The 12,531-nt window shown below is 41.8% G+C and overlaps 1 protein-coding gene across 1 annotated transcript; it reads right to left on the bottom strand.

Annotated features, from left to right (window-relative positions):
- vgll4l (vestigial like 4 like) lies at nucleotides 1-7,530 on the bottom strand. The gene is made up of 5 exons (XM_049016542.1): nucleotides 7,325-7,530; nucleotides 4,231-4,393; nucleotides 3,584-3,887; nucleotides 2,406-2,490; nucleotides 1-1,967 (listed from the first exon to the last, which is right to left on the bottom strand). Exons 1-5 carry the CDS (start codon nucleotides 7,389-7,391, stop codon nucleotides 1,651-1,653), a joined length of 936 nt encoding a protein of 311 aa, XP_048872499.1. The 5' UTR covers nucleotides 7,392-7,530; the 3' UTR covers nucleotides 1-1,650.
- Between the last annotated feature and the right edge of the window lie 5,001 nt (nucleotides 7,531-12,531).

Genomic DNA, 12,531 nt, shown 5'->3' with positions numbered 1-12,531 from the left:
TTAACACAAAAAACCTTTTTTAATTAAAAATGCTGCAAAATATACAAGCAAAATTACATTAAAACATTCAGTTTATATACATTACCCAGATTATTATGACATTTTAACATTGAAGTGTTGCCGTATGGACTAGTTTTGGGAATTTTATTGCCTTTGGCTTTGTGGAAGCATGGTGTTCTGTGCATATGGCAGATTTTCTTACGTCAGTTATAAGAAGGCATTTCTGGGGCCACCAGGTGTGGTGGGATGCAGGATGGATGGGTCACAGTTATGGAATGCAGGATCTGACCACCCTGTCACATGTGAGTCAGGGGAATAGTCATATATTTGCAACAGTCAAGTGTGATGCAATAAAATTTCATAGAGAGGCATAGTGTGGTCCCAAATATGGTATCTACTTTCAACATGCATAGTAGACTGTTAAATGGAATTTGAATCATTTAGAGGTTAATGAATGATATAAATGGAATAACTGGGTGTGGTCTTCACTGACAACAGCAACTACATCAAGGGCGTGGATCAATGGTGAAAATTTGGATATGGCCGGTAGAGACATGTCCAGACCAATATTTTGGGAGTACTGTGTCTGTTTAGGGGGGGCAGGGGTTTGGGTTTGATTTGGATTCCACCAACGCTGAAACCAAATCTATGTCGAACTACAATATCAAACAGTCTTTCTTTAACTAGTTTGCTTAACATTAACATTGAAAATACAGAGACTGTACACTGGAAATCTATATACATGCAAGTCTTGGTCATATGACAATTATTAGTACCAGAATGTAAGACATGTGTGTTTTTATTATTTACACAAAACCAATAACAATACTGACATCACAGTTTGGGATGGAAAATGGTTTTGCTTATCCATGGCGATGCCTATGACAATAGGTTTTGATATGAATAATAAATGCAGAATATTCATGAAAAAAACATTCCATGTACTGGTGGAACATCTAACACACTGTGTGGTTGATACAAGCCAAGTGATTCTGGAGTTATGCCACTCAGTTCTGCATAGTATTATCTCTACAATGGAAACATGAGTAATCTTCCAGTTAATACGCGTGAAAATGAACACCAGAACTACATCGTTATCTCCAGAGAACTCTTTCACTTAGATTACTCTAAACATACCACATCGTTATTCACTAACTGGAGGTCAAACTGAACGTTCAGTTGCTTCTGTTTTCCAGTCATGTGTGCAGCAAGATTTTGTGATAAGCGCCGATGGTGAAAATAACTGCAAACAATCTGTCACAGTAACAAGCATGGCATGCGTCAGTGGCTTCAGAGTAGACGGTTGGACACGATGCTGTGGGCAGCAATGACACGGACTCAGCGGTCAGCTCTGTCTCTTGCCCAAGGTCCAGATTATTCTACCTACATGGCCGTCAGGACCATTTAAACCACAAAGACCATGGCGATTTGGTTGATTTCCAAGAGCAAACCTCCTTCGAAAAAGCCAATAGCTTTTTTAAGCACTTTTCCCTCCTACCAAGATTCATGCAACCATTACTTGAAATAATCTTGGTGACAATTTAACTTTAACTTTACAACCCTGGAGAAATGCTCTCTCAAGTTTAGCCTTTCAGTATTGACTCTGGCAGTTTCTGGGGAGGATAATGTTTTTGGCATGAGTCTGAGTATTTATTTGACTGAGAAGGACAGTGGGGGTATGTCTTCGGACCCGGCCTCAGACACCCCCTCTGGGCCCTTGCAGGGACTGCAAGGACTAGAGGCACCACTGGATGAGAAGCTGGGGCTGCTGAGCGGGGAGGAAGAAGAGGAGCTGGATGAGGAGGAAGCTTTGATCTGTAGCCATTTTTCCCCAAGAGCTTTGGCGAAATGGTCATCCACGGAGACACTGACAGAGATACGGTGGGGGCTGGCCTTCTTGTAGTCGACCCCCAGACTTCGCCGGAAGTGCTCCTCAACGACGTGGTCATAAGCCATGGGTGAGGTCACTGAAGAAGAGCATGAGGAAGGTGAGAAAGATGTGGTAGCATTTAAAACGACAACATTCACTCCCTCTATTTTCTCTCACTGATTGTCAAATAACTGATATTTTTGAAGAATTTTCTATATGTATTCAATATAATTCTGACCTGTTTCTTAATCTAATGAGTATCTGCTAAAGTCCCCTGTTATTCCATCCATTTGAAACACCATTTATCCAATCACAGTTGCCTTGGAACTTCTCACGGCACGTGTACTGAAGGGTACAACCTGAATAAGCAGTATGATTATTTATCAAATACTATTCATATGTTTTTATGGTTCATATTTGCCATGTTCTCCTGTACACCCAAGTGTCTAGTCCTGAATTCCTTGACAAATGGACCCCTCCTTAAAGCGACAGGTTTGACGATAGCTCCAGAACCAGTCGGGGGGGAGGAATCTACCTGCAGGAGAGGAGCGATGCTGTGCGACAGGAAGCTTGTGGGCGGAGCTTGACCGAGACACGCAGGTGATGACAGAAGGACGCATCTGCAGAAGACATTGGTGGTTAGTTACTGGTCCATCTGGTGTCACATGTCTCTCCAATGAATCTACACAGTTGGGAGTTATGTCTGTAAGTGGGGTAAAGCTGCACAAATCCGTTAAATCATTAAAGCCTAATATCTCTCCATCATGAAAGATCTCACCAGCTTGCAGAATGAGGTACTGAGGAACATTAATATAGTGCATCATTTTGAATATCGCAGTGTATTTATTGTGTTCCCTTGGGCTTCACTTTATCCTTCATGCGAAGGATTTCCGTACACTTCAAATGTTACGCCATATTTTGTGCCGTTCACTGTGGAAGCTGCCAGACAGTTATAGAAAAACTTCATCACGAGTGATGTGATGTCAAGAAGGGAATAGCTCTGGTACCTGTCAACAAGGTTCCTATTCAAAGTAGATATCAAAGGGGTTCCTCAATGGGTGAAATATGACATTTTTATATAAGTACCATACGGTGAAATGTAAATATTTTATATCTGTTCTGTGAGCACAATTAGTGAAACAATGAGGAAAGTGCCAACTCTGCACTGACACAATTAGCAAAACTGTAAGAAGGGGTACTAGGAGCCGTGTAAGGAAGCGAGGGACTTGTCTGTGTGTCTCTTGCCCAGGGAAGGGCCATGTGCCTGGGCTCGTTGCTGGCTCTTTGCCCTGCTGCCGGTGCTTCAGCCCTAGTCTGGCTGGGTTGCATACTGAGGCAAGCATGGACTCGCCAGTCCTGCTGCCTGCTCAGAGGATTATGTCAGGTGAAAAGCCTTGGACCGCCCTAACCCCCCCCCCCCGCACCGGGCTGCCCGCCCAAAGGCAGATCCTGACAGGCCCTGTCGTCCTGAGTAAAGGAGGCACAGTCCTCCCTGGAGCATAACTGACTGTTCAAACTTCTCTTCATATTCCCAGCAACTGTGGCTGGTTGGGGAGGTGGGGGGGGGGGTTAGGATGGGTGAATCACTGCTTCCCTGAATCTCAGAGCCACTTGCAGAGCCTGTTGTGCTAATAGCAGGTCCAGTTTACGCTACAAACAAGGGCCTCCCCCACAATAACACGCTTCTCAGCCTATTGCCACCCTGGATCTCACCTGAACTTGGCCACCTAGCTTGCCCTTGCTTGCGGCATCAAGCTCTGGACCTTCAGCCCTTCTGGGCTTCTTGATTAGTGCCAGAGGCTCGTCCATAGGTGGGCTGTCAAAACTGGGGCTCTGCCATTGGTCCGTGGGGCTGTGGGTAGGGCTAGACAGCCTGTGGGATGGGCTTTGGCTGGGACTCCAGGTGGTGGTCGTCACGATGGAGTTTTGGGGTGATGGGGGCAGACTCCGGGGGGGACTCAGGCTGGACTTCCTCTGAAGGCTACAGGTTACATTCTTGAACGGTAACCTCTCATCCCTGGAGGACAAAATTACAAATAGGAGGCACAGGTTAAAAGCAGTGAAACACGCTGATGCTGGTTTTTGTTCAATGTTGATTTCAAGATTCATGGGAGGTTCGAAATGAGGGCAGTTATATCTTTAGTGCCAAATGGTAAATTTAAATTAGAAAACAGCTGTAAAACTGAAGAATATGCAATGACATCACAAACGGCTACTTGCTGCTGCAATGAATTTATGCTCTGAATTGTGTATGTCAAGATTTTCCAAAGATACTTTTTTATGTGCAAGGATATCCACTAAGCTGGTTAATTGCTCCAGTGTAAAGAAATGTGAGAAGGCCATGAGAGACAGTGACTCACGATGCTAACACGAAGGGGAGTCGGCTGGTCTTCCCAGGCCTCAGTTGCCCCGGCAGACCGTGGTCGACGCTACGCTTGCGCTTTGTCGGGAAAACCAGAGGCAGCCGAGCCCTCTCATTGGTTACCTGCCGATGGCGGTCCTCCGTTCTCAGGCTTGGCTGGCCTGCGGGGAATCGACATGGAAAAGAATGAAGAAGAGCAACAACCCCATGACTTCATGGAGATGCATCATTTCATAACCGAAAATTTGCAAGCGGTGAGGAGTGGCAAATAAACACGTAACGGTCTTGTTTTTTAAGTCTGCGTAAATGTGTCATCACCCCCCCATTGAGTGTAAACTGTGGGAAAGTGTTGTTCCCAGTGACACACATGCTGGTGAGGAATAACTTGCTGAACTCGATGCATGAGGCACAAAAATACGCCCAGAGCCACGTCCTTCTTGGGAAATACCAATAACAAAGATGCTATTAATCCGTGGATATTCTGCTTGCATAACTGCATGTATTAAAAGGAAAAAAAAATGTCTGCACCAGTTTCCAAATTATCAATTCACTGTCACTGACACAACTATACTACATCTGCTCTTGCATTTTCATCAGGAACACGTTGAAACTGATTAAGTTCTAGTAGCATGTTTAGGGAAGTGAACTGCAAGCATAAAGTGTCCTCTCTTCAAATAAAAGCATGCAAAAGCTCAAACACAGATGAATGGTAGATTATGAACCCAAGCCTTTAGCTGGTTTATGCCAAACAGGTTCTCCATGCTGGCTTTGCCCAAAACAACACAACAAAACATCTTAAGGAAATTCCAGTATATTGCCATTTCTGTTTTGTGTCATTTCCTTGGCCTTTCTCACAGTCCTCACACTTGTTGATTGCGAACAAAGACCTTCTGACACCCACTGTAATACAACAAAATTCACACTTATTGTGTTGTTTCTAGTGGCAGACATTATGATGATTTCCTCCCATTATTGACACTCCTCTGTTAAATCTGACTAACAGCAAAGAGAAAATCTTCAGAAATTTCACCAGTGGAGTTAAATGGCCCATTTCCCAATTTACCATCAAATTCAGTTAGATATCAGTTTGTTTCAATCCAGAGAAACTGTATAGATTTAAGATGTTTCACTTTTCCATCCACAAAGTGATAATTATTTTTCTCTGGATAAGGAAAAAAATATCATCCTGCGAAGAATCGCAGGCTTTACCCAGGAAATATCCTATGAGTTAATTGGCTTGCGGCTAATTACAACTGTGGCTTTACTGTTCCATGCAACCTGTTAGCAAACCTGTTCTTTCAGGGCTGCATATGTACAGTAAATGTAGACGCCATGGTACTTAAGGGCCAGGACTTATGACTAAAAGTAACCAGCAACCAAACAATTATAACATAAAAAAGACGAAAAAGAAGAAGCTGAGAATTTGGAGCAGGAACTGAGTAGTTAAACGTGATAATTATGCTGTATGTTTGTTATCACAGTGGAGTTTCTTACTAAGATGCCTGAAGCGCAGGCATACATTCGGATGGAGAATGCCAATCTGTGTCAAGTCTTTCAGCTCCAAAGTGTTAAAAAAAATCCTTTTCTTTGTGCTCCTGTTAGAGGGTCAAAGTTTATTCAAGCTCTCGTAAACTAGGCTGAGAAGACCTTTAATGAGTACCTCAATGGTAACTGTTTTTAGCAATGGATGAATACTTCACACAACAACTTCTGTTTACCTGAATTCTCTGGCTTGAGCTCATAGAGCCCATCGAACAGAACAATGCCACAATATCAGGTAGCCAAATTCCAGCAGTCTGCAAGGACAATGATGAAGAATTCCTAACTCATTGCGATTGCAAGTGTCCATTATTGGCAGTAATGTGGAGAAATGGCACCCCCACTCAAAACAGTCCCCCAGGGAAAAAGGCACAGCATTGGAGGTCTGGATTTGATGGGGTGTTGGGTGAAAACCACACCCTTGCCTGACTTTCCAGTGCCTGAGGCAAGGTTATTTTTTGTATGAAACCACAGAACAGCCTCTCATATGTAAAAGAAAAGCTAAAAACAAAAACCATTTTCTTTTAAAACAGACTGTAAAATCTTATATTCTGCTCCAATGTTCCCTGACATGGTACAGTTAATCAGATCAATTAAACTTAAGTTTGATAAGAAGTCAAACTTACATTAAGTGTGTTAAAACAATTATTTATAATTAAGATGCAGTAAGAAGTTGCAGTAACAATTCTGCACATATTTATTTGAAATTCACATCACATTTATAGACTAAGGTGAAGACATATACTAACATTTTCAGGTATACTGGATCGTCATTGAAAAAAAAATTAAACAGGAATAAAAATATCTAAATCTCACAAATGTTTTCTCAGTTCTGCTTGAATAATAAAATCAAATGTTTATGAATAAATTTTTCTGATATAAAAATATTTCTAAGAACACAACAAAAAGCTATCATATTGTTAGGATGAAGCCTATATCGTGTAAGTATTATGTAAAATTATTAGCATTGTTTTCTTATTGTATAATAGTGCTTCATAAAAGTGGATGGATGGGTAAAAAAGGAAGGGAAGCACTTTTGCTGAATAAAGTTGGACTGATTTGTGTCTTACTTATCAGGCTGTTATCTGCATATAAAACAATCACCCCAATACAAAGAAATCAGCAAGTAAACACACCAAATCAGGCAGGAAATCAAGCCAGAAAGCAGACCTACATTTGGAAGAGATATCAGTGACCACAGGCAGATCTATCCTCAGGGGCAAAGAAAAACAGAAATCAGCTTAGGAAAACCTACTAAGCAACGCTGACTGCCTGCACATGTATTTACAGAGATGTGGGGTCTCCTTTTACAAGTGCTAGAATTCTTTTCCCTAATTCCAAGCACTAGTGGAATGGGTCAGTTTCCTGTTTTATAGATCACATAAGCCAGAGCACGGTCCAGTCACCCCATTCAAAGTGGAAATCTAGGATGTTAATCGGCATGTAATTAGCAGCAAATTCAAAACTAGAAGCGTGCGGATATTAGAAGTACACATGTTAGATGTTTAACACAATGACAATACAACAGCAGTAATCGAGCAACAATTAATTACCTTCCAAGATGTAGACTTTAAATCCACTGTTCATCCGAGTTATATAGTGGAAGTTAGCTACAGCCATCTTTCACCAAATATCCACCTAAACACCTATACAGGTTCAAGTATGTAAAGGGTCTGATTCCTCAACAGCCACAAAATTGATCTGATCAGGCCAGGGCAGGCAATGAATGCAGGCTTAAAAGACTTCAGCAGAAGTGAGCACCTATGTATCTCTGAGCTCACATGACGCTCTGAAGCTAGCCTCCCATTGGCTATTTTTAGGCCAATCCCAATTAATTCAGCCCCCTCTTTGTTACACACCCTGAGTGTAATCCCCGTGTAAATACTGGAAGAACACGGTCTTATTCAGTGATGGCATTATCCTGGAAATAAGATCTTTACATTACATTGTAGTAATGTAGTCTTTGTATATTTATGTTTATATTTGTATATTTATATTTGCTGAATATGTATATATTTGGGGGAGGTGCATGGTTAGCACTGTTTCCCTCCAGAACCAGGGGTAAAATCTCCACCCTGACTCCTCTTGTTATTGTAGTGCTTCCTCCAGGTACTCCAGTTTCCCCCCACAGTCCAACAACACACTAATGTGAATTGGAGTTCCCAAATTGTCCATAAATGTGTGTGTGTACACCCACCCTGCAATGGCTTGGCACCCCATCCTGGGTTTTTCCCTGTCTTGATACCTGGGATAGGCTCCAGACCCCACCATCTTTTCAGTAGAGAAAATGGACGGATATATGCAAAAACACAGTAGGTATGACTAGAAGCAAAGTCTTAGAATTATTTCAAATAAATGAAACAGTAAATGAAATGCACAGTAAATGAAAATCTTTTGAACCTGCATGCTTCCTGCAACTTTGTATTCCACATAAATATAAATATGACATATGAGGAAAATACAACAAAACATGGAGAATTAAACATGAAATCCTTCTTCTTATGTTTTCATATGCATATTACTATGATTGGATGTTGCTGCATTTGTTGATGCATTTGCGTGTTTTACTTGTTTTTGCGAGAACTGGGGAGGCAAATCTAGTTGCTGATAAGACATTGATCTGAGAGCTGGATGTGAGGGAGCTGGAGACATTTGCAATAACCTTGAATGTCACAGTCACCTTCTGGTCTTGTAGGGGACATTTACTTGAAGCATAGCTAGCTCTCCACAGCAGTGCCTATGAGTCTTTAGGCCATGTCTTTGCGCTGATCATTAATTAGTGCCACTATAACCCAGTCTCCCTTCTGCCCCATCAATGTCATTAGGTGTCAGTATGGGAGGTTACTTAACATTTAGGGAAGTGCACTTGGAACAAAAAGGTTGTCTTTTCAAATGGCAGAGCAGGAATTGTTTGGGTACTTTTGGGAAAGGTATCGAAGCTGCAACAATTATTCATGCAATTATTCAGTTGCATGAATTGGTTCACTTGATGACTGCACTCCACATACCTAGTGGAGTGATCTGCCTTGTCAACGGCATTGTACTGCATTGGTACTGAATATACAAAGCCAGCAAATATCATCTCAGAATGTGGGTGTGAGCCAGCATTTTCATTGCCAGAATTTGAAGTAGTCGGCTTTTTTTTTTTTTTTTTTTATTATTCCTTCATGAATCAAAACCAACCTGATTATCCTTTGTATTTGTGAATACAAAGTATCTGGTCAAGTAAGTGCTGTTGTCTTGGATAAAAAGGCTGTGTGAATTCCAGCTAGACACAAGGATTTCTCAGATTCAATGTGAATACAAGCTTGGTGTTAGCTTGTAGCACCGCTGCCCTTTGTCAGATGCATTACGAATACACACTAGCTATTACTTGATAGTGCTGCTGGCCATTGGCAGATGCTTTGCGGATTCAGACCAATGATTAGCTGCTGGTACCATTGGCCTTGAGCAACTTTTCTCACATCTGCTCACTGTTTGATGAAAGTAAAGCACAAAAAGCAGCAGTCAACACCTGCCATAGACCCCACCCCTGCCCCCCGGTTTCCCAGCTCACCTGGCCACATTCTTTAAGGTTCTGAGCCCACCTGAGCCTATCTGCCCACACATGCAATGGTGGGTGGGGGGGGAGTGGCGCTCAGACACACAAAGGGAGGCATTTAATGGCTGCCTTTTAAGTGCATCTCTGAGCGTGCTGGGACATTGCCCAGGTGTGTGTGTCGGTGGGGGGCAGTTGAATACCTGGGACATTCACCTGAGAAGATAGGAAACTCTTTAGAAAAACAACCAGAGGCTATATTTTTTGCCTCTTTCCATGGAATGCTTTTTAAAAGGTTTGAGGACCTGCAGTTGGATCATTGTCAGCATTAAAGCAGCTGTATTTAGGAACTCGCACTTTTCAAATTCTGTTAGGATAAAATGTCTCACTTAAAGGTAAAACAGGAGGCTCTGTGATTAGCTGTAAATTTCTAAACAATTGCTAATGTGCCTGGTTCAGTAATCATTATATTGACCCATGCCATTTTAAAGAGCAGTGTGTAAATTTCCCAACTGTATTCTGAAAGGTTTGCACTGTGTTCGTGCCTATTAACAACACACAAAAGACACAAATCTGCAGTAGGGAACCAGCAAATGACATGTATGTCCATATTAAACGATTTCCAGTGAAAAAGGGGGCATAAACAAATGCTGAGTTACTGCTTAACAACAAACTATACAGTGCAGCAAATTGTAAAGCAGCAAAACGCTGCCACCTGGTGATATTTTACCAGATTGCATACGCTAAAGGTATTAGCATCACAGCGATACGTCATATTTGGTGATTTGTTTTCCTATTTGAGTAGTAGAGAGCAAGAAATAGAGCACGGACATTAGAACTGAAAGTACTGTCCGTGAAAAATACTATACAGATACTGAAGACAGGTCTTTTCATTAATGATGTTCATTTAAATAAGGACATTGCCTTGTACAGAAAGAGATTTAAGTAAGTGAAATAGGGGTTTCGAGTGTTCTGCTCACCTCCAGGCCGGAGCCTTAATATAGGGCAAAAGAAAATGGCTCCTTAAAGGAGAAGATTCACGGGCGTGAAAAAAGATAATGTCCGCCTCTGCGAAAAAGCCAGTTTGCCGCCTTCTCAAAACACCGAGACGAAATGTGGGGTGACAATTACTGAATCAGAAAAGGAACTAATAGAAATCTTCCATGAAAAGAATGCTTAAAAAAAGCACAAGAAGCTTTCTTTGAGAAACACTGGAACTGGACATTTCCTCCATTATAAAGCAGAAAGTCCCATAGGGCTGTAAAAGGGAGACTGTTCTTAACCTCTGAACCATCTGACTTGTTTTTCAAGGACCGGAAATCAGAATTCAGGGATGCGTTCACAAATAATCATCAGACCCACCTAACAGGCAGCACTGTGTAGTGTCATTCCAGCATGGTATCAGTCACCAACTGGTTTACACTACTTAAAGATTGCTGGATTGGTTCCCAGTTTGATTGCACCCACCACATATTCTGTAGGCTCATACTAAGGACAGCTACAGTACCTGGCACACCCAGCTGTTGGCCTAGCGAGCTTATTTTAAATGTTCTTGAAAAGTAGGGCTAACAGCTTCAGACAGTAAGAAAATGCATTTTTTTTATCATATTGTTTATGTGTAAAACTGCTGTGAACTGCTGAATATGAACATTAATTTAATATTTAGAACCCATTTTACGTTAATTAATTTAAATATGGCAACAATTATGTTAAATTGAATCCATTATGCAACTTCAGGAAATTGTGGTAGATGAATGAATCAAATCCCCAAATGAGACAGAATTTGATTTAGACAGTGCTGAAGCCTTCGAGGGCAGAAAATATTCATAGCTATAGGATGCTTGTGTCACCACCTGGTGACAGGATAAGGAAATGGGTCCCTGGAATGAGGCATCAGGTGACTGCTGGTGGGAGGAAGGAGGGGTCTAGCATCCAATGACAGCAGGAGGGGTAGCGACAGTCCTGACAGGCAAACACCACCTGACAGCCGAGAATAGCAATCGGACACTGGGTATGAATACCAGAGACACATCTGCCAATAAGTTTCATTTTGCCTTTCTTCGGGATTATTTGCCTGACATTTTTGATGCCCTGAAAACCATTAAAGATTGATGAGGCGCCTAGGAGAAGAGCTGCAAGAACATGAAGATACGCTGTACTTCAAAACAGGTTTTATTTAGCGACAAAATGGCTGAAGGGCTGAGTGATGACACTGGAAGGCAAGTGGCTCAAATACAGCTGCTGCCAGTGACAGTGCAGTGCACAGATGAATCATGCCAGCACTTATTAGCTACAGTGCAGGTAAATGGTCAGGCAGTGAATAAAAATATGGGGTGTTTGATACCTTTATGATCATAAAATGCTATTATTTGTTTCCTCCACCAAATTCTACCCAGCGGGAATCATGTTTTTATCTGGTGTGGTTTATTTAAATTTTTATTTATATTTGATTCAAATAGAGAAGCTGCTACCCTGATTTAAAAAAAATTCACTGTGATAGCCTGACGCCATCCCACAAGGCACTGCAGGCATCCATCGCCTTGAGGTGTAGCAGGGATCTGCACTAATATTATTACATTGGTGGGCTAAGGCCTTGGTAAGAATTGCTATTCGCCTTTGAGGAACCAGGCTCCTTTAGATACTAGTGCAGTCTCCACATTATCTTGAATGAGTCAAACTCACCATTCACACCATTACAGACGCACACTCTGCCTTTCTCTTGCTTGCAAAGGCACACACACAGTGCCAATCAACCCATTATGTATTAGCTTAGAAACAGTGCAGGGAGCATGCAGCATGCACTGTAAACACATATTTTTTCTTTCTTATACATAGAAATGTTCACACAATTGCAGGCACGCTGTCTCGATTTCGTTCACACACCCCTACATACACCAACGCTCTCATTTGTACTCCGTTTCACTGAAAGACAATAACAAAGTGATAGCCGGAGCTGACAGTAAAACAGAAATGGAACATTTTACGTTAACTTAGTAAATATTCACCCGTACAAACCAGTACTGTAGCAACGTGATTATGTCATTCTGCTCAGTTTCCTGGTTAAATATAGTCCAATGCCAGACAAAAGCCAGGGCTTGCTGTCAAAATGCAGCTTCTTGTCCTTTTCAAAGACACTGGTAGGCTAATTATGGAAAGGGAAACGTAAAAGTAACCGTAGAAAGTAGATCCATTTGCAATGTTAAACCCGCATTGTCGGCATTT

This window comes from Brienomyrus brachyistius, chromosome 6 (assembly GCF_023856365.1).
Source record: "Brienomyrus brachyistius isolate T26 chromosome 6, BBRACH_0.4, whole genome shotgun sequence".
In the NCBI taxonomy this organism is placed as follows: Eukaryota; Metazoa; Chordata; class Actinopteri; order Osteoglossiformes; family Mormyridae; genus Brienomyrus; species Brienomyrus brachyistius.
The sequence above is the reverse complement of the archived record's forward strand: the minus strand, read 5'-3'. Positions and strand labels throughout refer to the sequence as shown.

Coding starts and splice junctions, on each gene's coding strand:
- vgll4l (XM_049016542.1), bottom strand. CDS start 7,391: ATGGCTGTAGCTAACTTCCACTATATAACTCGGATGAACAGTGGATTT. Junction 4,394..7,324: donor TAAAGTCTACATCTTGGAAG/GTAATTAATTGT, acceptor GATTCCCCGCAG/GCCAGCCAAGCCTGAGAACG. Junction 3,888..4,230: donor CTCCCCTTCGTGTTAGCATC/GTGAGTCACTGT, acceptor TTTGTCCTCCAG/GGATGAGAGGTTACCGTTCA.